The following is a 26,032-nucleotide window of genomic DNA, read 5'->3' as shown; positions in this document are numbered from 1 at the left end:
TTATGTTTTGTGTATTGGTCTAAACAGCAGAATCAAATGATTCAATCCCTTTTATTTTTTCATATGTTACTTGTTAACATCTAAACTAAATACCCCATAGTGACAGAGCCATAAAAATAACTTTGCAATTAAAGAAAAGAAAAGAAACGTCAAAATATCGCATTGTTATGAGTGTTCAGATGCTTTGCTATGACAAGTCTAAGTGGTATGGCACTAATTTCCTACTTTGATAAACTGTTAAACTTGTTTCGTTTAGTTTTTATTTATTTATTTATTTATTTATTTATTTATTTATGTCTTTTTTGGAGATGGTCTGAAATGAAAGCGAAGGCGAGATATTTACAGTTTTCCTGGTTGACATGTTTGACAGTCTAGTCAGGCGACACTTCACCGCTAATATGAGGGGTTTTTATTACTTAGATTATCATTTGACATATAGCAGTGTCCAGGTGTTTCCCAGACACTATATCCATCACTATATCAAAACTGACACTGCGCGGGTGTTTTTATATGAATGTAGGCTATCTTTGAAAAGAACCGACCTCCTTCAGAAAAGCTTTGATGTCATTTTCATTTCGTCTTTCCTGTAAAGCCTGATAAAGTCGCGTTTGCGAACAGGCTTACGTGATTACAGCCGTTACCAGGGAAACCGCTATATCTGCCGCTCCAGCAGCGCCTCCTGCTGGCAGAGAATTAATGTGCATGTGCAAGTCTGTCAGAAACACTGGTGTCTGTCAACAAACATACACAAAAAGCATGCTTCAGAACTGTTTTGAGAAGATACTTAAGTTAATTTGAGCCATGTATTATTACTATGAATTAGGCTACTAATACTAGCTATTACTATCTTGTACCCTGCCATAAACATCTACTCAAACTCCCTTTTATGAGACATGGGGGGAAAAAAGAAAATCATCCAAAACATATCGGGAAAAAAAAAATCAGCTTCATATATCGGCCATCAAACACCATTATTTCTAAAATATATCAACGGCCAGATAAAACAAAACAAAACATTAGTATTCCATGTTATGTATGTTTATTAAACATTCGACTTTACTGCAGCTTTGGTGAAGACACGTCTATTCATGTAATAAAGAGAAACGCGTCCCGTTCATCTAATAAATAGGAACAGCATCCAGTCCCTGCCTGAACGCGATATGTCGAGGATGAGTGTGACATCACACTGATCGTTCCCTCTGGAGATGACGCACGCTGTAGCGCTGTTGTCCTGGTAACGCGTCAACGGGATCCGGGAATGGCGAGTTTACTGGGAGAAACTCTGTTTGAGATCAGTGGACAAGGTCCTGCACCTACGAAGGACTATTTCCACTTTGCAATTACAAAATCTCAGGTTTGTCTTGTTTTTTTTGATTGTAGAAACAAGTTACTCTTGCGGCAACTACATGAACGAAAGATTGCCGTTTGTTTATCCTTTCTCTTCTAGACCTTCCAAACGCAACGCTAAATTGTAGTCACAAATGTTACCAAAATTGGTTGGTAGAGAACGAGATTAAGGAGAATGAGATTAACACATTTGTGTCTTCATCGGGTCCGGGGTTGTAGACCTTTGGCTGTAGACTTTAATTAAACTAGCTTTAATGATCACACTGAAATGTAAAAGTTGAAATGTAATACAGATATTTTACATAAAGACACTGTTGATTTCTACTGAAGAACCTACAAGATATAATCTGGAGAAGAACTTTCAGATCTTTATTGTTGGTTATTATTTACTGTACTTACAAACATCCTTCACTGCAGGTAATTTGGAGCTGGTGGAAGATATCTTTGAGATCAGACTCCAGGAACACACCACCAGGACAACTGAGCGAATCACATCAAGACTTTTTAGAAGACAGTCGTCTGCAAAGTGAGTTATTCAATCACTATTAATCTATATAATTGTGCTTACTATACCAGACTTGTATATTTTTAGGATGCGTTTCATATAAAGTTTGTAAAGTCTCCTAATGTAGACTTTTGCTTATTCAATGAACAAACACTTCTCGTCCAGATCAAGTGGCTGTGGTATTTGGTCCTCACATCTTGCAGTACTCCAAAAATTTATGCCAGGGCCATTATGATTACATTGTCCGTCTCCCCAATGCTTTACTTTTCAACATCATGGCACATCTGGACCTCGAAGACATTTCAGTCTTTTCACGCACCTGCCGTAGGTTTAAAGAGGTAAGGCCTATTGTTATGTCATTGCAGTTTCTTTGTTTATTTGAAATAAAATAGCTCAAGCACACATTTCAAGCAAACATTTATTATTCTTATTATTTTATTATTATTCCACATTTTTTATCACATTTTGAGGTTGCTGTGTTTTAAATGGTTACATGCAAAGTGTCTATGTTGCCTGTGAACTCAGTTGTGGGGGGTATTCTCTCCAGCTTTGTAACTCTGAGGAGTTCTGGGAGCAGACAGTGAGGAAGCACTGTGACACTGTGACACCAACAGTGGAGGCTTTAGCTGAGGAGGTTGGCTGGAAGACAATTTTCTTCACCAACAAGCTGCAGCTGCAGATGCAGATTAGTCGCCGGAAGCAGAAGGAGAATCAGCCCTGTGAGGAGAAAAATGAGCCAAGTTTCTCTTCAGTACCTTTGGAATAAATGATTGAAGACTGTTTACAAAGCCTTTTTAAGACTGATTAAGACTTTACTTCACAGAACACCATTTTTGCTTGCATTGAAGACTCACTCTTGCAAATAGTGTGTACAGTAACTTTGTTGTACATCTGGCAGATTATTACATTCCCTCAATTCTAAAAGGTTTTTTAGCCAAAGAACCAGTTTTAGGTGTGTGTGTATATATATATATATATATATATATATATATATATATATAGTATATATATAGTATATATATATATATATATATTCATGATAGTTCATACCCAAAAATAATTTCTTAAAACTAATGATTTTTAATCTATTTATATATATATACTCTGCATTTCACAACTTGTAAAACTCATGATAGTTCATCTTCTGGCATAATTGTTGCACTCTTTTGATTTGATTACACTTTGATTGTGCCAGCTTGGTGTTTTCTCTACGTCACAATACACAACTCCCACAGTTCCAACAGTATTGTCCTGTGTACTCTCCATGCCAATTTTTGTGAATAGTAACCTAAAATGTAGAAATATTTTGAATGTTATGTTGTTGCAAGAACAGTCATGTTTTGGTTTCGCTAAAATAAATACTGCATTTCAATATTAGCTTTTGTAATACAATTCTATAATATACTACTGTACATTCCAATATTTCAATTATTTAGTAAAAACACTGGAATAAAAAATTCTATGTAAGCCTCCCAAAAAAAAAAAAAAGAAACAATTTCCAATCCAATTATTTCACGGCTCATCTGTTGTGGGGAAGTCGTGGCCTAGTGGTTAGAGAGTTTGACTCCTAACCCTAAGCTTGTGGATTCAAGTCTCAGGCCGGCAATACCACAACTGAGGTGCCCTTGAGCAAGGCACTGAACCCCCAACTGCACCCCAGGCGCTGCAGAATAAATGGCTGCCCACTGCTCCGGGTGTGTGTTCACGGTGTGTGTGTTGTTCACTGCTGTGTGTGTGCACTTTGGATTCACTGCTGCATTCCTTTGAACCATAACCATATACCATGGCAATCTCTAATGAGCTTTAGCAGTCATTAAACCTGTCAACACCAATTATATCTCAAATATTCACAGCCATTGGAGAAGTGCCAAATTATCACCTCAACTCTCCTTGACCATCTTTAAAATAATAGTATTCTTGAAATAATAAGACTTGAGGTAATTAAGAGCATGTATTTAAAACACATCACTCGTAACGCTCAGTAGATTACTGTTGTGTTGGTTCATTGTGTCACAACACAGAAAAAGGGGACCATGGGGTGGTGTGGTGGTGGGGGGGGAAGTTAAAAAACTGAGATGCTGTGACCAGACTGCTGGCTGCAGGTGAGAATCACTCAGACAATCTGCATCTGTGAATAAGTATGGCCAAAGACCACAGGAAGGATACTGAAAGTCAAAATTGTTCATTTTGGCTCCAACAAGCTGAGGAAGGTGATTCTAAAGACTGAATATGCTTTATTAATCAAGCTCCAGTAGGAAGTGCTGATTAACAAATTACTAACACCAGTGATCGGATGGATTTGGCTTTTGTGCTTCAAAAAAGGGAGTGGAATTTCTAGTTTTCTCACACTTAACTACAAAATTTGTAGTTTTAAGTTTTCTTAAATACAACATCATCATCTGGCTCCTGTAGACTCATTGCTGCCATAAAAAGCCTGTTGGATTTTATTGCTATCATATAACTATTTTATGTGACTTCATATTCAGACTTCATATCTCCATGTAACATTGTTTTTTGTCTTTTTTCGTTTTTTTTCAGGGTTCATTACCTCCAATCTAGCTGATGACAATAGGGCTTTTGGAGTTTGTAAAAGCATTTGTCCACTTTGGAGCTTTCATTGTCACTGGTCCCTTTACCTGCCTCATCATCATAGCGACAGTGGTGGCACAACCAGGTGACTGCGTCAGAACCTCGCTATGTTCTGTTTGTGTCCAGCACGTGTGTTCTGTGTGACCGGCTTCTACGTCACAATACACAACTCCCACAGTTCCAACAGTATTGTCCTGTGTACTCTCCATGCCAATTTTTGTGAATAGTAACCTAAAATGTAGAAATATTTTGAATGTTATGTTGTTGCAAGAACAGTCATGTTTTGTTCGCTAAAAATAAATACTGCATTTCAATATATTTTGTAATACAATTCTATAATATATTCTACTGTACATTCCAATATTTCAATTATTTAGTAAAAACACTGGAATAAAAATTTCTATGTAAGTTTCCAAAGAAAAAAAGAAACAATTTCCAATCCAATTATTTCACGGCTCATCTGTTGTGGGGAAGTCGTGGCCTAGTGGTTAGAGAGTTTGACTCCTAACCCTAAGCTTGTGGATTCAAGTCTCAGGCCGGCAATACCACAACTGAGGTGCCCTTGAGCAAGGCACTGAACCCCCAACTGCACCCCGGGCGCTGCAGAATAAATGGCTGCCCACTGCTCCGGGTGTGTGTTCATGGTGTGTGTGTGTTCACTGCTGTGTGTGTGCACTTTGGATTCACTGCTGCATTCCTTTGAACCATAACCATATAACCATGGCAATCTCTAATGAGCTTTAGCAGTCATTAAACCTGTCAACACCAATTATATCTCAAATATTCACAGCCATTGGAGAAGTGCCAAATTATCACCTCAACTCTCCTTGACCATCTTAAATAATAGTATTCTTGAAATAATAAGACTTGAGGTAATTAAGAGCATGTATTTAAAACACATCACTCGTACGCTCAGTAGATTACTGTTGTGTGGCATTGTGTCACAACACAGAAAAAGACCATGGGGTGGTGGTGGTGGGGGGGGAAGTTAAAAAACTGAGATGCTGTGACCAGACTGCTGGCTGCAGGTGAGAATCACTCAGACAATCTGCATCTGTGAATAAGTATGGCAAAGACCACAGGGAAGGATACTGAAAGGCAAAATTGTTCATTTTGGCTCCAAACAAGCTGAGGAAGGTGATTCTAAGACTGAATATGCTTTATTAATCAAGCTCCAGTAGGAAGTGCTGATTAAAAAATGACTAACACCAGTGATCGGATGGATTTGGCTTTTGTGCTTCAAACAGGTGAGTGGATTTCTAGTTTTCTCACACTTAACTACAAAATTTGTAGTTTTAAGTTTTCTTAAATACAACATCATCATCTGCTCCTGTAGACTCATTGCTGCCATAAAAAGCCTGTTGGATTTTATTGCTATCATATAACTATTTTATGTGACTTCATATTCAGACTTCATATCTCCATGTAACATTGTTTTTTGTCTTTTTCGTTTTTTCAGGGTTCATTACCTCCAATCTAGCTGATGACAATAGGCTTTTGGAGATTGTAAAAGCATTTGTCCACTTTGGAGCTTTCATTGTCACTGGTCTCTTTACCTGCCTCATCATAGCGACAGTGTGGCACAACCAGGGGCTGCGTCAGAACCCTCGCTATGTTCTGTTGTGTCAGCACTGTGTCTGTGTGACCGGCTTCAACATAATGGGCACAGTCATACACAGCCTTAGCTGCCTACGTTGGCCGATCTCTCGAATCACCTGTTGGATCCTCTTCGACCTGCAGGTGGTGATGGCACGAGGTTTGATGATCACCCTCACACTACTGTCCATCAGCACTTGTCTGTCCATTTGCATGCCACTCCGCTACCCCATTCTGGTCCAGCGCTTGCACCACTGGGTTGCATTGGTAGCTTGCATTCTCGCCCTGCTCAACCCTGAAGTGTTCACTGTCCTAGCCTGTGTGGGCTTTCCGTGGGACTACGTGCTAGGGCAGGACACTGAGTGCTCTACGGCATTGGAGGGCACCGCATGCATTGCCAGCGCTTTAGCATTGCTTTTATTGCTGCTGCTGCTTATTATCATAAGCAATGTTCCCTCTAATTTTTTTTCTTGCTGAGCAAAAGTTTTCTCTATTGGGCAGACATTTCGGCCACCTGAGCAAAAACATTCTTTATACCAGACCTGTACAGCGCACACACAAAAAACTGTGTAACTTTGAACTTTATTGTGTTATTTGTATTTAATTTGACCCGTGACTAAATGATGTACATTTCAGGTTACCTGAGAACTGTTTCTTTTTATTTTTTTATTTTATTTTTTTAAATTTACAGTATAATACACTGCCATTCAAAAGGTAAAAAAAATAAATTAAATAAAATAATTATCCTAATCAAATCAATACCTAATCTATAAAAAATAAAAATACTGAATATTATTTCACAAAATAATATTGTGAAATATTATTGCAATTTAAAATAAAAGTTTTCTAATTTAATATACTTTAAATTATAATTTATTCCTATGAAGCAAAGCTATTTTTAGCATCAATACTCCAGTCTTCAGTGTCACATGTTGGAAACAGTTGTGCTGCTTAATATTTTTTTGGGACCTGTGATATTTTTTCAGGATTCTTTGATAAATATAAAGTTAAAAAGAACAGTGTTTATTAAAAATAGAAATTTTGTGTTACAATATACAATACTATTCAACTGTTTGTGGTCAGAAATTTTGTTCTTTAATATATATATATATATATATATATATATATATATATATATATATATATATATATATATATATATATATATACAGTACAGGCCAAAAGTTTGGAAACATTACTATTTTTAATGTTTTTGAAAGAAGTCTCTTCTGCTCATCAAGCCTGCATTTATTTGATCAAAAATACAGAAAAAACAGTAATATTGTGAAATATTATTACAACTTAAAATAATAGTTTTGAATATTGGAAACAGTTCTGCTGTCTAATATATTTGATGAATAAAAGGCTAAAAAGAACTGCATTTATTCAAAAAAAAAAAAAAATTCTGATAATATATATTCTAATAATATATTTTTCTTTACTATCACTTTTTATCAATTTAACACATCCTTGCTGTATTGCATACATATTTTAACCTGTGATACTTTTTTCTTTGATTCTTTGATTGATAAAAAGTTCAAAAGAACAGCATTTAATCAAAATAGAAATCTTTTCTAAAATAATTCTTTGCTATCACTTTTTATAAATTTAACACATTCTTGCTGAATAAAAGTATGTATATATATATATATTTTTTAATATATATATATATATATATATATATATATATATATATATTTTTTTTTTTTTTTTTTTTTTTTTAAATAACTTTCAACCCTAAAAGGAGCTAATGAAAAAATAATAATTAACTTAGAATTTTTATTAGTAGACATCTAATAAATGGCCTCAAGCACTTTTTTTCATGTTTTATATAAAACTGTACCGTACGGTTGAGCTGTCAGTCCATGGTAAAACTTGATTTAAATTCAGAGAGCTATTTCTACAAAGTAAGCTCAACCATACGGTAGATATAACACTTTATGGGTTAAGCAGCACAGCAGTTTCAACACTGATAATAAATCAGCATATTAGATTGATTTCCGAAGGGTCACATGACATTGCAGACTGGAGAAATTATGCTGAAAATTCAACTTTGCTTCATGGTAATAAATAATATTTTAAAGTATATTAAAATAGGAAACCAATAGGCTATTAGAAATTGCAATAATGTTTCACAATATTAATGTTTTTTTTTTCTCTCTGTGTTTTCGGTCAAATAAATACATCCTTGATGAGCATATGATACTCCGTTAAAAAAACAAGGTCAATTATTTATTAGGTTTATAATATAGGCCTGACATAATATAATATCAAAAATAATAAAAAACGTGAACTCTTCTATAGCCATCTAAACATCCATATGAAGTACAGTTTGCACAATACACCTGTTTGTGACATGTCTCTGAGTTTTGTTACCATTCTGTGCCCATCATCCACTATATCCAGCACTTAATCAGGCCACACTTCTTTAATACCTGATGACGTTTTATTTCACATGTCATTGCATTTGCGTGGCCTCTCATTTGAGCTATTTCGTCCGCAACCATTAAAATTTTCTGTTTCTACAGCGACTCATTTGGCGCACTGTCGCGCACATCATTCTCTTTCTATAAAACCTGTAAACCGCATTCACCGCTTCGATATCAACTTTATACCAATTTATCGGAGCATTGCAATTCATTTGCTTTCGCAAATGGCTTTCCCAACTCATTTATGCGTGTGCGCGGCATATTATTGCTTCTGCGCGGCCGCGGTGGAAGAAGTGCGCGGCCGCGCGCGCGCGCAGCTTAGAGGGAACATTGCTTATAAGCTACATGACGGTTTACCTGGAAGGCAGACGTGCTGGCCATTTCACGCAATCCAACAGTAAAGGCCGCCGCACCATTCTCATCCACAGTCTGCAGATGAGCCTGCACATTATCCCCTCTCTCATCATCATTTCCCGGCATCAGGAGGCGCTCCCCATAGCAGTGTCCATTTTCATCCTCTTCATTTTTGCGCAGTCCCTGAGCCCTGTGGTGTTCGGCCTGCGCTGCAAAGAGCTCTACATGCAGATGCCACAATTTCTGCCATGCTGCTGGGGAACAGATAGTCATATTTCAAAATGCCTCTGAGACAGTAGTCTCTTTCTTAAAAACATGGAATATGGAGGTCAAGAGAAGAGATCAAGTAATGCTGAGGATTAAATTATTATATTTGCATATAATTGTGTTGCACAATGTGTTTTAAAAGGACTCTGTTAGGCTAGTATGCTTTTAAGCTTTAAAAACTGGAGTTTGATTCTATATTTCTGCATTTGTATTTGATGTACATTTTTTTTTGCTAATTTCATAGCATAATATCCTATATACACCATTAAATAACATTTTAACACATTGACGACCAGTACAAATCTTCTGTTCACAAGTTATATTTACTTTGTTTTCTTCACAGATCACATGACACTGAGCTGCTTGGTAAACAAGAGCGCTAATATTTATGTTAACATAGCCTAATAAGCCTAAAAAGTAAATAAAAACTAATTCCTAAGAACTTACAGTACTCATATCTATTCTTAGTTAAACAGATAGCCTACAGTAGGCTACTGAAATGCATGCTACTAGAATCAAATGTTTGGTATTTATGGCAATATGTCAAAAGTCACGGTGACTTCATTAAATTGGAGAAATTATTAACATAAAATCTAATACCTAAAAATCTTTTAGGTTGGATATTTAGTCTCCCGTGACGTCTTAATAGTATGACGTCATAAAGAACCTTTAAAGCATTTGAAAGAAGCATTCTAAAACAACAGTGTAGCAATAAGATTTATAAGGAAGGCTCTTTGTTCTGTGTCCTTACCTGCAGCAAGATTTTTTTGGTTTTCTTTATTTGGTAATATCTCTGGAAACTGCCAAATAAGGCTTGTATCAATAACAAAATTAAGGAAGTTTCTTACAAAATACTTACAAGAATTTATCCTGCTAAGCATGTTTTGGAAAGATTTAAGCTTAATATCTCATATACCTGTGAATTTTGTGGTCAAGAAAAAGAAACAATTTTGCATCTTTTTTTTCATTGTATTTACTCAAGATTATTTTGGAAGGATTTGGATTTCTATATTAACAGAAAAATGAAGTGTATGATAGAAATGTGTATATTTGATGTACTTTTTTATACAGAAAACAAAGAATTAAAATTCAAAAAACAACAATAAAAAATTTTCTCAATAAAAACTAAATATCCAAAATAAAAAAAATGACCAAAAAAAACGAAATAAATTTCTTGCAAAAAACAAAAAAACACTGATGATCTACCTGTTCTCCTCGCGAGACTATCGCGTTTCTCGTTTGATAAAATTCCGTGTTTGTGGTCAGAATTTGTTTATTTTTGTAAAACTGTCTTTTGTGCTATCATCCACACATGCAAAGTTGGCTGATAACATAAATGCAATAAAGTAATTGCCTAGTTAATAATTACTTGTCTACATAGCATATATAATAGCCCATTTTATATTATTTAGGCACTTTAATTCAACTTCTAATTCAACATGCCATGAGAAGTCAATCTAACTTAACACTTTCTTATATTGATATTATTTATTTCTTACAGATCATCAGGCTCTTAATGATTTAATCTATGCAATCTCTTGGAATATCTTAAAGCCAGGTTTTTCCATCACTCATCATTTATACATGGCTATAGATTCTGACTTGTACCATGTTCCATAGTTCTTAACTGTAGCATTTGTTATAATAAGGCTAGCCTATTGTGTAGGCTACATAACAGCAAATTATAGGCTTTTCAGCAATAGTATTTCAATACTAAGCAATTATGAAACAATTTATGAAACAGGAAAATAACAAAAAATTGTTTTGGCCAAAAATATTGTAACATCTTGCCCCTGTAAAAATGTGGTAAACATCACATTCAAATTTCCTTTTATTATATAGCCTAGTTGAGTCTCGATTGAATGTATGCCAGCTGGTGTATTTTGTTCACTTGTTTACACAACACAGAAATATAGCATTAGTTTGGAGGACAGAATATTGTTGCTCCTGTTGCTGTTGCTCTGTCCATCTGAAAGGAAGATGATTCCAAAAGACAATAACACACATTTACCCACAACATGACCCCATAGAAAAATTTAGCAGGACACTTTTAGCATGACCCCACACAAAAAATAAAAACACACACCCCCCACTCCCTACACTCACTAAACAGACACTGGGACAGATGGACTTTTAGCATGACCCCATAGAAAAATTTATTGCTCAGTGGTTGCTTTTCCTAAACTCAGGAGACTTGGATTAGATTCTCATATATCTCTTATTTTAGTCTCAACAGTGTCTCAGATGTTCACCTAAAAATCCTTAGGAGAAAGAAAGTTCTGAAAGAAAGGAATCCAAAATGACAATGGGAGAGAAATGTGTGAGAAACATGGGAGATCTCTTAATTGTCTTGCTGTAATCTCTTGCAAGACTCCATTATAAAAATGTTTTACTGCTCAGAGGTTGCTGTTGCTTTTTTTATTGCAATAGGATTTTTCACCTTTAATGGTCAGGACAGTATGATTAGAGACAGGAAACAATTGGACAGGTGAGAATTAAACAAGAGCAGGAAAGTACCTTTAGCTTTGTGCTTCACGTGGACACTGCTGGTTATATAATTGTGTATGTGACAAATAAAAATCTTATATCTTGCCCACAAGGCTGTCTACATAAAACTTCCAATTTGACAATGCATGTATTGTATTTGATTGAAATGGTGTAGATAAATGACGTTCAAGCTAACCAGAGGGAATAACAATTAAATAAACAAAATAATCTTGTTACCATTTCAAATATTTCTCCTAGACAGATATGAGGTTACCTTAAGATTGAATGGAAACTTTAGCTTGAGTCTCCTGCTTCTCAAACTTGTCTCCTGAGACAAAAAATCTAACACTCTCACAATGGTCTTCTATAAAGCTTTAGAAGAGATCTCAACAACATCACACTCTGTGCTAAGATATTTCTCCTTAGCTGGAGACTCTGAATCTCTCACATTTTTCTCCTTTAATGCTTTAGAAGAGATCTCAACAACATCACACACTGCTCAGATTTTTCTCCTACACTAAAGACTCAAGGGCTCTCACATTTTGTCTCCTCTAAACTTCAGAAATGATCTCAGTAACTTTACAAAGTGTGCACCAAGTCAAATGCAAACATTTCTTCCATATGTATTAATAATCAAATAAGCCATTTATGTGACTTTCAGCAAAGAAATCTCCAGGGTTACATTTTCATATTACTATTTTCAACAATAAATTATGTGCCTAAGTACATAACCATTGTCCTATAAAAAGTAACATTATCCTTATTTCTGCATAATTTCTCTCTCAATATAGCCTTTAACTCCGAATTTATGATTTTCCTCCCTTTATTTAGTCCCTTTCAAGTACTTGACTTGATTCACATTTTGTACAGTTGTTGAGATCTCTTCTAAAGCATTAAAGGAGACAAATATGAGATCCCTAGATTATTTAAGAGAAAATCTAAGCACAGTGTGTGATATTGTTGAGATATCTAATCTAAACTTTTGAGGAGACAAATGTGAGAGATCCAGAGTCTCTAGCTAAGGAGAAAAATCTGAGCACAGTGTGATACATATTCTATATCTAATCATAAACATAAAAAAACACAAATATGAGACCACCAGAGTCTTTAGGAGAAATATCTGAGCACAGTGAGTGACGCTGTTGAGATCTTGTTTGAAACTTTGGAGGAGACAAATCTGAGAGATCCAGAGTCTCTAGCTAAGGAGAAATATCTGAGCACAGTGGTAAGGTAAGGTAAGGTATACTTTTTTGTCCCCACAGGGAAATTTGTCTTGGGCTCCAAAAACAGCCACTGCATTGATAAAACATTGATAAAACATTAAAAAAAAATCACATGCTACTGTTTAGTGCCTATACGTAGCCGAAGGAATGAATTAATTCTTAAACCAATTAAGTCTGCACCTCGGCATTCTGAATCTTCCTGATATTAACATTTCAAATTCATTTAAGTTGTATATCATTTAAGATCTTCTATGCCTCCCTAAGCACTGATTTTTCATACAGGGTCTGGAGATAAGAATGCTCTTTCATGCCCACAGTCTTCATGGCTATTCGAATAAGCTGTGTAAGCCTATACTGCACAGTCAAGTTACCATACCACAGATGAATTCCATATCGAATCACATTCTCCAGCACAGCTTGATAGAACAACCACATGATCTTACTTTTAACACCATAGAGTCTAGGCCTTCTCAAGAAATACAGTCTCTGTTGTAACTTGGAACACAGACTTTCAACATGGACATTCCATGTCAATGAACACTCAATATGAATACCAAGGTACTTGTAAGAGGACACCTGCATAATAGGAACATTAAGGATAAAAACTGGACTGTGGTCTCCAATTGACTTGGGATCAAAGATCTCTCCTCTGGTTTTCTTCACACTCACAACAAGATGGTGTGCATCACACCACTTCACAAACTATTTAATTTCATCAAGATAAGATGATATATCTTGGTCTTTGTATAACAAACTAATTATGGCTGTGTCATCACTGAATTTTACAACATAGTTGTTGGTGGTTTTCCTCACACAACCGTTTGTGTACAATATGAAGAGGACTGGGGAGCTCACACATCCTTGTGGGGCTCCTGTACTAATGAATTTGAAATCCTATATGGTCCTATTAACCTTAACCTGTTGTGTTCTATTTGTTAAAAAGGAAAAGTACCACTAAATAATAAATGGATTTACCTGCATCTTCTTTAGTTTATCCAACAGTAAATATGGCTGTAGTGAATTAAAAGCTGAACTAAAATCGATAAAAAGGAGGCATGCGTATGCCTTAGTGTCCTCCAAATGCTTCAAAACTAAATGAGTGATACCTCCTACTGCATCCTCCGTGCTCCTTCCCTGCTTATAGGCAAACTGCCATGGATCTAGCTGTGGTGTCACTTCAATTTTCAGTAAGATCACCATGTATTTCTCAAAATATTTCATAACGATTGAAGTTATCGCTACAGGTCTATAATCATTATTCTCAGATGGGTGTGGTTTCTTAGGGACTGGGGTAATCACAGATCTTTTCAAAGTGCAGGAACTCTGTGTAAATCCAGTGAACGTTGGGAAAGTGTACACCAAACTGGAGTAAGTTCTACCGCACAAGTTTTCAAAAGGTGTGCAGAAATCCCATCCGGACCAGAAGAGATCTAATTTTTGATTTTTCTTTCCTATGGGGAGGGCTACTAGCTAGCTGTCTCATTAAAGGGGTCATTGGATGCTACATGCACTTTTACAAGTTGTTTGAACTGAAATGTGTGTTAGCAGTGTATGTACACAACCACCCTATAATGATAAAAATCCACCAAGTGTTTTTTTTTAATCTTGTTAAATCATTTCCCCTTTTTCAAATCGAGGCGATCTCAGATGCCTGTCTTTGTGACATCACACAGACAGGCCCCTCCCACGATAGTTTGATTGACAGTGGCGTTTCAGCACAGACTGGACTGGCTGTCTTGGACTTGGGCTACTTTAACACTGTTGCCGCGGGTTGCTTTTCACGTCCATGGGTTGAAGCTATCCCAATAATATGATATTTATCCCCTGGAATGCGAATTTTACTGGAGGATCCCCAGCGAAAAATGTGTATTTTACCCCCTGGAATGTGATTTTTACCAGGGAACCACCCTCGAAACGCGATTGGGCTAGTTTTGGGCTTGTTTTGAGTAGCAATTGTGCAGGTTTTGTTGCGAAAACCTGGCAACCCTGCTGGCATCTTACCTTAGACCCGCCCCCAGAGTGAGCTGTCATCAGTCCGCCATTGATGCCAGAGCAGTTATGTAGATAAGAATGTCTCCTAAGTGACTGAGGTGTTCTGTTGTTGGATGTAATAATGAACATACAGCAGTCATCATTTACATCTGAGCTGCTGGAGACACAGTGGATTACGTTTGTTTTTGAAGGGAATGTGCCCCCGATCTACCTAAATGCATCTATGTTCGTGTGAATCATTCGTGAGCTTCACCAACAGAAGTCAGTATAAGGTTTTTTAATGAATCTTTGCAAATCGCCTTTCCTAATAATGTGCTAATTAGCAAGTTTCACAATGAATGCAACTAAAGTAAACAGTCCTTCAGAGAGCTTATCGGAAAAGGGGGCGGGGCAAGCAGAGCTCATTTGCATTTAAAGGAAAATGCTACAAAACGGCTTGCTCTGAAAAGAGCTATTTTTGACAGGGTAAAAAGGGTGTGGTTTTACACTACCATTAAGAAATGTTAAACAAACTATGTTACAGACTTTTCATTAAGACCCTAAAGAATCATATCAACTTGTGGAAAATGGGCATCCGATGACCCCTTTAAAGAAAGTGGAGTCAACAGGAAAACAACCCCCCTGACATAAATTTTTACATACTTTTTTAGCTTCACTGTGAAATACAAGTACTAGATCTCTTTACTCTTGAAACATTTTTTGTAAAATATAAATATTTGTTTTGTACAGACTGGATATACTGTAAAGCCAGTCAGTGTGACTGAGCTGATGTTTAGCTGATGTAAGCATTCACTGGATTTAAAGGTGCATAACTCTTGACATCTATGGGCAATGCTGAAACAAATCAACCCCCTCTGATGGTATAACGTCATTAAAAAACATACAGAAGTAGACATGCAGTTATAAGACACAACAAAAACAAAAAAGTAATTACGGTAGACATGCGGTATAAACTATTGTTGTATTAATAATATATCTAATTAAACTGTTAAGACACGCACAAGCAGTGGACCCAGTAAGTGTGCTATGCTTGATATGTTATATATTTTGTAGTGAAAATAAACATTGTCATATCAAATCATATCAGGTATATGCATTAGTTTATTATTTTCCATAATGTAATGATAAAAATTAAACTTTCAGATATTTTAGATTCATTGCACACCAACTGAAATATTTTAGGTCTTTTATTGTTTTAATACTGATGATTTTGGCATAAAGCTCATGAAAACCCAAAATTCCTATCTCAAAAAATTAGTATATCATGAAAAGGTTCTCTAAACGAGCTATTAACCTAATCATCTGAATCAACTAATTAACTCTAAACACCTGCAAAAGATTCCTGAGGCTTTTAAAAACTCCCAGCCTGGTTCATTACTCAAAACCGCAATCATGGGTAAGACTGCCGACCTGACTTCTGTCCAGAAGGCCATCATTGACACCCTCAAGCGAGAGGGTAAGACACAGAAAGAAATTTCTGAACGAATAGGCTGTTCCCAGAGTGCTGTATCAAGGCACCTCAGTGGGAAGTCTGTGGGAAGGAAAAAATGTGGCAAAAAACGCTGCACAACGAGAAGAGGTGACCGGACCCTGAGGAAGATTGTGGAGAAGGACCGATTCCAGACCTTGAGGGACCTGCAGAAGCAGTGGACTGAGTCTGGAGTAGAAACATCCAGAGCCACCGTGCACAGGCGTGTGCAGGAAATGGGCTACAGAGAAGCAGCACTGGACTGTTGCTCAGTGGTCCAAAGTACTTTTTTCGGATGAAAGCAAATTTTGCATGTCATTCGGAAATCAAGGTGCCAGAGTCTGGAGGAAGACTGGGGAGAAGGAAATGCCAAAATGCCTGAAGTCCAGTGTCAAGTACCCACACTCAGTGATGGTCTGGGGTGCCATGTCAGCTGCTGGTGTTGGTCCACTGTGTTTTATCAAGGGCAGGGTCAATGCAGCTAGCTATCAGGAGATTTTGGAGCACTTCATGCTTCCATCTGCTGAAAAGCTTTATGGAGATGAAGATTTCTTTTTTCAGCACGACCTGGCACCTGCTCACAGTGCCAAAACCACTGGTAAATGGTTTACTGACCATGGTATTACTGTGCTCAATTGGCCTGCCAACTCTCCTGACCTGAACCCCATAGAGAATCTGTGGGATATTGTGAAGAGAAAGTTGAGAGACGCAAGACCCAACACTCTGGATGAGCTTAAGGCCGCTATCGTAACATCCTGGGCCTCCATAACACCTCAGCAGTGCCACAGGCTGATTGTCTCCATGCCACGCCGCATTGAAGCAGTCATTTCTGCAAAAAGGATTCCCGACCAAGTATTGAGTGCATAACTGAACATAATTATTTGAAGGTTGACTTTTTTTGTATTAAAAACACTTTTCTTTTATTGGTCGGATGAAATATGCTAATTTTTTTGAGATAGGAATGAGCTGTATGCCAAAATCATCAGTATTAAAACAATAAAAAACCTGAAATATTTCAGTTGGTGTGCAATGAATCTAAAATATATGAAAGTTTAATTTTTGTCATTACATTATGGAAAATAATGAACTTTTTCACAATATGCTAATTTTTTGAGAAGGACCTGTAAATGCTGAACAAAAGCCTGTTCCTGTTGTATTTTGCCATTTGAGCGAGTGACCAGCTGATCTGCTCAGTACTTTGTGTCTCTGGGTTAAAAGCAGATGGGGGATTGTTAGTCTGTTCTCTCCCTCCACCACCTCTTTAATCCACTCTTGTAAGAGGAGGTGATCTCCAGGTGAGACAAGGCGATCCTACGGACATGAAGGACAGAGATGACTGCCTAGCTGTGTCAGATCTAGAGAGAAAAGCAAATATGTGCAGAATTACCATTTGAGAGTGGGTACAGGTACATGTCTATTAATGAAACAAATTTGCTTGCTTCTTTGTAAACATACAATTGTTTTTGCAGTATACATTTTCATACTGTGTACATACAACTATATTTTCAGCCACAGATACAATTTCTAAACTATTAATAACTGCTTGTGGTTGGCTGATGTTCAATATGCCCTGGAAAGTTTGCTATCATCCCAGATAGCACACATATGTCTGCAAGATGTTTCATCTGGAAAGCATCTGCTGTGTACAAACATCTGACAGACGTCTTTAAGATGTCAGTTTTACATACATTCTAAATCATAAACACCTTAAAGACATTTTATAAAGATCTATTTGACATCTAATAGGAAACAATAAGCAAACACTCTATAAAATATATTTTGTAAAGATGTAAATGCAGATGTCAAATAGACATCTCTGTGATGTATCAGGGATTGCTGTGTATGTGAGTGAGACCCCCTACTCCCACTCTGTTTTAGAAGCATAAGACACTTTTGGTATGGATTAACTTTGTGCAGTTATCTGACACATAGTGCCAAAGTGTGATAGTTCTGGCTGGATCCCCGAGTGAACGTACTCTAGTAAAGACAGAAAGCATGTGGCAGGAACATATTGGCACACTTTTTGACTCTCAATAGATTATTAGAGCAGATTCTTCTGAATCAATTGTTTTGAAAGTTAAAAAGGTATATTTGACTAAATGTTAAAAATTATTAAGCTAAATTAAAAATAGGCAAACTGCTAGTATTTCAAATCACTAAGTAAACTGATTCAAAATCATATGATTGATTGTGTCAGCAGATGGATATAGCCCCTTTTCTTTGGTTATTTGGTGTGGCAATAGCACATTAACCACTGGCCTATAAACAACAGGAGAAAGTTTTAGTGTGTCCTGCTAGCCTCTTTTTTGTACACTCCATGCTGAGCTGTTAGCTCCCACATTTTCGTTCCTCTCATCGTATCACCAACATAGACAACAGAGTCCGATGGCCATCCATTTACTACTGCTCTGCATCTGCCTAAATATAGTCAGCCCTAAAGCTTCTTAGTGGGAGAACCCTCTTATAAGTTCCTTTCCTTGAATAGTAGCTGAGTATAGACCACACAAATATACTTAAGTGAAAATCCCTTGCAGGTATTTAATTCTAAATGAGTAATTACTGGGTTGTCAGTGTGTCTTGGTCTGCAGGCGAGTGTGTCTTAGTAGCTCAACGGCGCCTTGGCTTCGAAGCGAGTCCCACACGAACGCACTGAGTGCTGGCAGTTGCATCCTCTAGCCTGATAGTGCAGTGCTTCCGGAGCTTTCCATTTCTCTGGGGCGACTAACGCAACACAGCCGCCAAAATGTGTGACATGGGGGGACTCGATAACTTGGTGGCCAACACGGCCTACCTAAAAGCCCAAGGGGGTGATGACAAGGAAATGAAGAAACGTCGCCGAAGTCTCTCTCTACCCAAGACAGACCAATGTGTGGAAGTCAGGTCATGTCTGGAAAAGGACTTTGATTCCCTCTGCGAAAAGCAGCCTATTGGAAAGAAGTTGTTTCGCAATTACCTGGAGCAAGCGGGGCCAGAGTGTAATGCTGCTGCAGAATTTCTGGATGATCTGATAGATTGGGAATTGTCAGAGGCCGCTGCCAAAGACAAGGCCCGTACAAATATCATCAATAAGTTCTGCAAAGACGGCTCCAAGAGCTCTCTCACCTTCCTGACTGGAGATGTAGCAGCCAAGTGCAAGGCAGTTACTGACAAAGATTTCGAGGAGGTGATGGGACAGGTGAAGGAGGCCACCAAAGAGTTCCTAAAAGGCAAGCCGTTTACAGAGTACCAGACAAGTGAATTCTTTGACAAGTTTTTGCAGTGGAAAGAGTACGAGAGACAGCCAATCACTGAAAAGTACTTTTATGAATTCAGGACACTTGGAAAGGGTGGCTTCGGAGAGGTAGGTCCTTTTTGTGAAGTCCGATCTATTAGCATACATTTTAAATGTCAGCCTTAACTAGGAGGTGTTCAAAATGATGAATACATGTCTTAAATCCATATCCAATCTCTCAAACGTAACTGTGTCAATCATATACACTTCCAGGTGTGTGCAGTGCAGGTTAAGAACACCGGCCAGATGTATGCCTGCAAGAAGCTCTGCAAGAAGCGTCTCAAGAAGAAACATGGTGAGAAAATGGCCCTTCTAGAGAAGAAGATCTTGGAGAAGGTCAACAGCCTGTTCATTGTCAGCCTGGCCTATGCTTACGACACCAAGACCCATCTCTGTCTGACAATGAGCTTGATGAATGGAGGGGACCTCAAGTATCACATCTATAACATTGGTGAGAAGGGTATCGAAATGAATAGGATCATCTATTATACAGCTCAGATTGCAACCGGGATCCTGCACCTGCATACCATGGACATCGTGTACCGTGACATGAAGCCAGAGAATGTGCTCTTAGATAGCCAGGGCCAGTGCCGTCTTTCAGATCTTGGTCTCGCTGTGGAGGTTCCCGTTGGAAAGACCATCACCCAGAAGGTGAGTTAATTGCATCTATGCGGTGATCAGTACCGTTAAAGATAACAATTGAGTATGCTTGTGTGAGATAAATAGCATGGAGAATCATTCTCAAAATACTAAAGGAGGTGAACAACCGCAGCAGTAAAACCAAAATGACAGACTACCTTACACTACATATATTATTTGGGGATTTTATTCAACACCAATCTGTAATTATTCTATGTTATTGAAGTAAACTAGATTGGACTAGTCTAAAAATGACAAAAGCAAATAAACTAGACTACTACTTATATATACTACTTATACTACTACTACTACTACTACTACTACTTACTATCTAATAAACCTAAATGGACTATTCATTAACTAAGTTGGACTAAACACTTATGTACACTGACACACACCTTTGAGCTACATCACTGTGAGAAAACTGAAACAATTTCTCATAAACTGATCACAACCAGCTTAATTTATTAGTAAATTAATTCATTGACTTTTCTGCAATTATAGTTAAGTAATTTTTTTAAATAAGTGAATCAACTTGCAGTACACTTGGGTTCCATCACAGTTTGAACAGTTTGACATCACTGGTTTAGTTAAAATCTTTGTTTACTTTATGTTTAGCAGGCCTTGTATGCCACCAGGACTTTAGAGATTTTCAGTAAGTAGGGACCTTAGATTGTTTGTCTTTTACATGGTAAATCGGGATTACTGCCGTGTTAGCGTGGTATTCTGTGGCTGTTATATAATGCTTGCATATATATATATATATATATATATATGTAATATATATATATATATATATATATATATATATATATATATAATAAAATATATATATATATATATATATATATATATATATGTATATGTATATATATATAAATATATATATATTTATATATGTATATATATATATATATATATATATATATTATATATATATATATATTATATATATATTATATATATATATATATATATATATATATATATATATATTTTTGCATATATATTCTGGTGATCTTCATTAACCTGAGTACAGCTACACCAGTTAACAGACCCAAAGAAAGCATAAAGAAGTGATACAAGGATCAGCTGCAGTGTCCTTACCTGCACCCTAGGCTCATTATCTCTTTATATTTTTGCACAGGTAGGGCACACATAATTGTGATTAGGAGGATTGTTCATTAAATTATACTATAAATTATATTTATTTTCATTAAATTATATCAGTATTCATTTCATAATCTGCTCTGCATTGAAACTCTGCTTTAGCTTCCAACTAAGCTAAGATAAGGTTACTTCATTCAAAGGGGGCCCACAAGTGCTTCACCTTTACCCAAGAGGCGCAATAATCATGACTGGGTCTCTGTCTCATGACAATAAAACAGTGTTATACAAAATAGCATGAAATCTATAGCTTTTGTGATGTTTTTAATGTAGTATAGCATTACTGATTGTAAAAGGACAGTACACCATCAGCAACTGGGAAGCTTAATGAAATTGACTGATGAAATTATGATTGATGAAACATTAAGTAAAACCTTTTTTTTTTTTTTTTTTTTGTCTCAGTGGAGATATGTAAACAACACAAATTAGGTTAAAATACAATTAAAAAAATCTGACCAATTAAATTACTCAGTCAAACAAGGGCTCATTACTGAATACAAAGTACTTCATATTTCAACACAACACAAATTAGGTTAATCGAGATTTTAACTTATTCACAGAAGTTGAAGGTTTTTTAGATTGTGGTTATCTAACTAAATGGTTTAAAGTGTTAGAAGCTAAATTTGTAATGACAAGTTACATTTGTAAAGATAGATTGTAGATGATACATACAACAGAAGGAATATACTACCTTCATCAAGTTTTTCCTCAACTTTACTACTTTTGTTTTGTTTTGTTTAGAATTCATATCTTCATATCATATTTCTAATGCTCACACTGGACGAAAGGAGATTGCATACTCAGTGCTATCCCTCATGACTGGTTCATTTTTGATATATTGTCAAATGTCAAAATGAAACAACTTACTTGCAGTGACCCTATAAGCTTATTATCCCGTGCCCTTCTTGAGTCCTCAATGCAGGTTGAAGCCCAAGCTGAACCACCAGGGGTTTGGTTGGCTTTACACTCCTGATCCTCTTAGGTAGAATTACACAAATCTGTCTCTGATCAGACAGCCAAAGGCCGGGGAGGCACTACATTTTATATTTGTAGCATGCATTTTATATGTTTAAAGACTCTTTGATATAATTTTCTTGTCTTTCTTGAACTCTTTATTGACTGTTATTGAAGCCTTAATCTTCTTGACATTTCACAACTTTAAAGCCATGACCCAGCAGTTTAATTTATGTAACTACACTATATGCACAAATTATAGCTTTAGTGGTCTGAAGTTCTAGGTCATTCTTGCTTAGGTAATCTAATTATGTCAGTCTAGCACAATGACCGTGCATCTTTTCCCATGTAATCACTACATTTTAGTTTGACTAAACCTAACCCTGTCAATTATCTTATTATAGTTCTCTGCATTTCTGGAGGCTTTTCCACTTTTTCCTGCTTAGCATTACACTAGGATAGATTATTTAGCCAAAAAATAATGGTTTTGTCTGGAACATCTTAGTTATTTAATTGTGTTGTTCTTACTATTATCATGCATTTAATCCTATAAAAATATGTTTATGGTCCATAGTGATGTGTCGTAAATTGCCATGCAATTAAATTGAAGAGCTCTACTGTTAGATTTGCAATATAGTTATTAAAGAATAACTTCAGATGAAAGCATCTTTGTACACAAAGGTGCACATGTGCATTTGAGCCTAAGAATGGATGTCTTTTTATAACCAGACTGTCCACTTCATCACAGTGGATCGGCACATGACTCTTGACAGGTAGTAGAGGATTACAATTAAGCTTCTTCTTTCTGGCAAAGAGAGCAAATGAGGTATGAGCAATAGATAGGGTAATACTTTCTACTCTAGTGCTGTCACCATAATAAACACCTCTGACAAACAGATATGCTCCTCAAACCATCAGAGTTTCATACAGAGGGGTGGTTTCGCATCTTATTTAACCAGTTCCCCACAAGAAATGATGATATGTCCCTCAAACCCTTCGGTTGTCTTTTCACAGGCTGGAACGGGTGCATATATGGCACCTGAAATCCTCAATGAAACCCCATACAGGACCTCAGTGGACTGGTGGGCTCTTGGCTGCAGTATCTATGAAATGGTAGCTGGCTACACCCCATTCAAGGGTCCTGAAGCCAAGAAGGAGAAGGTGGAGAAGGAGGAGGTACAAAGGCGCATCATTAACGAGGAACCTAAGTTTGAGCACAAGAACTTTGACGCCCCCACCATAGACATCATCAAGCAGTTCCTCAAGAAGAAGATTGATGAACGTCTTGGCTGCAAGTAAGTCCTTCTATCCCTCTTAACCTCCTGATCCTTCAGTGTGATCGGAGGTGTTAAAGCAGGATATGTGGACCCTAACCTGTTTGAAATCCTTTATCACAATATTCTTTATTAGTATTCAAGTTAGCTATTGTGTCAAATGTGTATGATTTGGCAAAGATGATTTTCTAGGTCTCTTGGGGAATAAAAACCTATACGACCAAAAGGCTTGATTTTCTTTATCCAGATTATGGCAATATTGTGAAAGGTATCAAACCTCTTTTTTGCACATTGCCAGAGTGTATAATTATTACTTGTGCTATTTCCACAGGGGTGATGATCCCAGGAAGCATGAGTGGTTCAAGTCCATCAACTTTGCTCGTTTGGAGGCCGGTCTTATCGATCCACCCTGGGTGCCCAAACCTAATGTTGTCTATGCAAAGGATACAGGTGACATTGCTGAGTTCTCTGAAATCAAGGGTATTGAGTTTGATGCAAAGGATGAAAAGTTCTTCAAGGAGTTTAGCACCGGTGCTGTGACCATTGCCTGGCAAAAGGAGATGATTGACACTGGACTCTTTGACGAGCTCAGCGACCCCAACCGGAAAGAATCATGTGCTGGTTTAGATGATGATAAGAAATCGGGCACTTGCACGCTTCTGTGAGAGGACCAATCCAGCTACCCGGCCTAGAATTCACCAGGAAATGCTTTCAGTGGCATCACTAATATGAATGAAACTGTGCTCTGTGTCGAAGAAGAGTGGACCTTGACAGAAAAGAGATGGGACGTTAGTCCACTGTAGTATAGAAGGAGACTCTTTTTACTTCAGTTGCACAGCCACATGGTCTGAGAAACACTCTAGATCATCCATGATATGGTGGATTAAGCTTTGGACCAGTCAGGGAAGTTCTTCTCTGCAGTTCCTTTATGTCTCGTGAAGTAGTCAACCTCTTATACAACAGGGGGTGCAAGTAAAAGTACTATTCCCTATTGAGAAGATCCTAGAAGAGTAGAGGATACAGGCCACCTAAAGAGACTTTAAGATTGTGATGTAAAAATAGTGACTCAATGTAATCGGAAGCAGTTTGTAATCAGAAGGCAGAGAAGTGTGGATTTGAGAAGTAGAGTAATTCCCAAGAAGCAGCAGCTTGCATTTCAAACATCTCCTGCGTTGCCAAATCACAGTTTACTTGTGGATTAGTTCACGGTGTACAAATACACAACTGGCATCTGTACACATATTCTTTGTAAGACTTTAAGAAGGTAAGCCCCAGACGGAATCTGCGGAATTCAAATTTTTTGAATTCGGAATTCTGTGGAACGTACTACAAGCTTATGTGTAGCTGAAAACAAAATTAAATTAGCCAAAATTCTTCTATCCACCAATCTGTTTTCCAAAGCGTTTGTCCTATGTAGGGTTGCCTGGTTATTTGAGGCTATCCCAGCATCTCAAGCTGTAGGCAGGGAAGGACGCTTGAGAGAAGACTAGTCCATCACGCGGCGAAATTTGTGAAAATATGTAACAAAATAATTGTGAAAGATGCAAAAATGTTGTGAATGATGGGCGTTCCAATTCTGGAGAAATCTGCACAGATTCCATGTGGGCCTGCTTGTGACACAGGTAAACATCTACATGCTGACAAAGTGCATTTGAATAAATGGTGTGATTGTTCAACGGAGCTCCAGTAATCTCTGTTGTAGAATCTTTTGCACAGATTGTTAACACATGACCTCCATGCTTGTGATCTTTGACAGCAGTGCTTTTCTGAATCCTCACCTAGATTTTTAAACAAATTGTGTGTATAAATATGTACATATAAATATGAATGAATAAATCAATATATATTATCAGCTCTGAAAGGTAATAAAACCAGAGCTTAGTTGTTTAGCATTTAAAGGTAACTCCATTTGTGTTTTGTTGTCATATCTCGTCATGACAGAGTGTTTAAGATGTAGGCTACACACGCAGACAGCCTTCCTTTACAGGAAAGTTTAGCTGAAAGAAATCATTGCTCAAGGGTACAAAGAGAGGGTTTTGGCACTGATACATTTGCTAAATCCCTACACTATGTAGTAACCAAGAAGGAGGTTATGCCCTCTTCCAGTCTTCAGTGGTGTTGCTTCTATGATGTTGAGCAAGAGCAAAAAAATTGTTATTGTGACATAAAATGGACCAAACTACGTGTCTGCAAGTTTATTTGCATGAGTCTGCTATTATTTCTTGTTTGAATGTGTTTGTTTCCTTGTTTTTACACTTACGTGTTCCTGAGATAATTGAATCTGAAGATTAATTGCTCATGTAATCCTTGATGAAAATTTAACCGCATGTTGCAAGCTTAAAAAAAAATCTGTGCAAGAGTCAAAACCTTAAAATATTCCCCAGATTAAGGAGTCAAATCACAGACTGCCTGAAAAGTTCTGGGCTGAATTCAGAACACCACACTTATCGTGTAAGGCGATAATCTAGTT

At 37.0% G+C, this 26,032-nt stretch overlaps 3 protein-coding genes across 3 annotated transcripts; all 3 read left to right on the top strand.

Annotated features, from left to right (window-relative positions):
• Positions 1-1,201: 1,201 nt before the first annotated feature.
• fbxo36b (F-box protein 36b) lies at positions 1,202-2,804 on the top strand. The gene is made up of 4 exons (XM_019071675.2): positions 1,202-1,354; positions 1,765-1,873; positions 2,018-2,190; positions 2,400-2,804. The coding sequence occupies exons 1-4, from the start codon at positions 1,259-1,261 to the stop codon at positions 2,616-2,618; spliced, it is 597 nt and encodes a 198-aa protein (XP_018927220.1). The 5' UTR covers positions 1,202-1,258; the 3' UTR covers positions 2,619-2,804.
• A 2,835-nt stretch (positions 2,805-5,639) lies between these two features.
• LOC109054413 lies at positions 5,640-6,688 on the top strand. The gene is made up of 2 exons (XM_042714321.1): positions 5,640-5,688; positions 5,901-6,688. The coding sequence occupies exons 1-2, from the start codon at positions 5,640-5,642 to the stop codon at positions 6,512-6,514; spliced, it is 663 nt and encodes a 220-aa protein (XP_042570255.1). The 3' UTR covers positions 6,515-6,688.
• A 12,138-nt stretch (positions 6,689-18,826) lies between these two features.
• grk7a (G protein-coupled receptor kinase 7a) lies at positions 18,827-25,760 on the top strand. Its single transcript, XM_042771580.1, has 4 exons — positions 18,827-19,597; positions 19,742-20,179; positions 23,303-23,583; positions 23,894-25,760. Exons 1-4 carry the CDS (start codon positions 19,001-19,003, stop codon positions 24,225-24,227), a joined length of 1,650 nt encoding a protein of 549 aa, XP_042627514.1. The 5' UTR covers positions 18,827-19,000; the 3' UTR covers positions 24,228-25,760.
• Positions 25,761-26,032: the final 272 nt, after the last annotated feature.

This window comes from Cyprinus carpio, chromosome A2 (assembly GCF_018340385.1).
Source record: "Cyprinus carpio isolate SPL01 chromosome A2, ASM1834038v1, whole genome shotgun sequence".
Lineage (NCBI taxonomy): Eukaryota > Metazoa > Chordata > Actinopteri > Cypriniformes > Cyprinidae > Cyprinus > Cyprinus carpio.
Note: the sequence above shows the minus strand (reverse complement) of the source record. Positions and strands in the feature narration are given on the sequence as shown.

Excerpts from the sequence above, each read along its gene's own strand:
- fbxo36b (XM_019071675.2), top strand. The coding sequence starts at position 1,259 with ATGGCGAGTTTACTGGGAGAAACTCTGTTTGAGATCAGTGGACAAGGT. Across the intron at positions 1,355-1,764 it reads TTGCAATTACAAAATCTCAG|GTAATTTGGAGCTGGTGGAA; the intron begins GTTTGTCTTGTT and ends CCTTCACTGCAG. Across the intron at positions 1,874-2,017 it reads AGAAGACAGTCGTCTGCAAA|ATCAAGTGGCTGTGGTATTT; the intron begins GTGAGTTATTCA and ends CTTCTCGTCCAG.
- LOC109054413 (XM_042714321.1), top strand. The coding sequence starts at position 5,640 with ATGACTAACACCAGTGATCGGATGGATTTGGCTTTTGTGCTTCAAACA. Across the intron at positions 5,689-5,900 it reads GGCTTTTGTGCTTCAAACAG|GGTTCATTACCTCCAATCTA; the intron begins GTGAGTGGATTT and ends TCGTTTTTTCAG.
- grk7a (XM_042771580.1), top strand. The coding sequence starts at position 19,001 with ATGTGTGACATGGGGGGACTCGATAACTTGGTGGCCAACACGGCCTAC. Across the intron at positions 19,598-19,741 it reads GAAAGGGTGGCTTCGGAGAG|GTGTGTGCAGTGCAGGTTAA; the intron begins GTAGGTCCTTTT and ends ATACACTTCCAG. Across the intron at positions 20,180-23,302 it reads GAAAGACCATCACCCAGAAG|GCTGGAACGGGTGCATATAT; the intron begins GTGAGTTAATTG and ends GTCTTTTCACAG.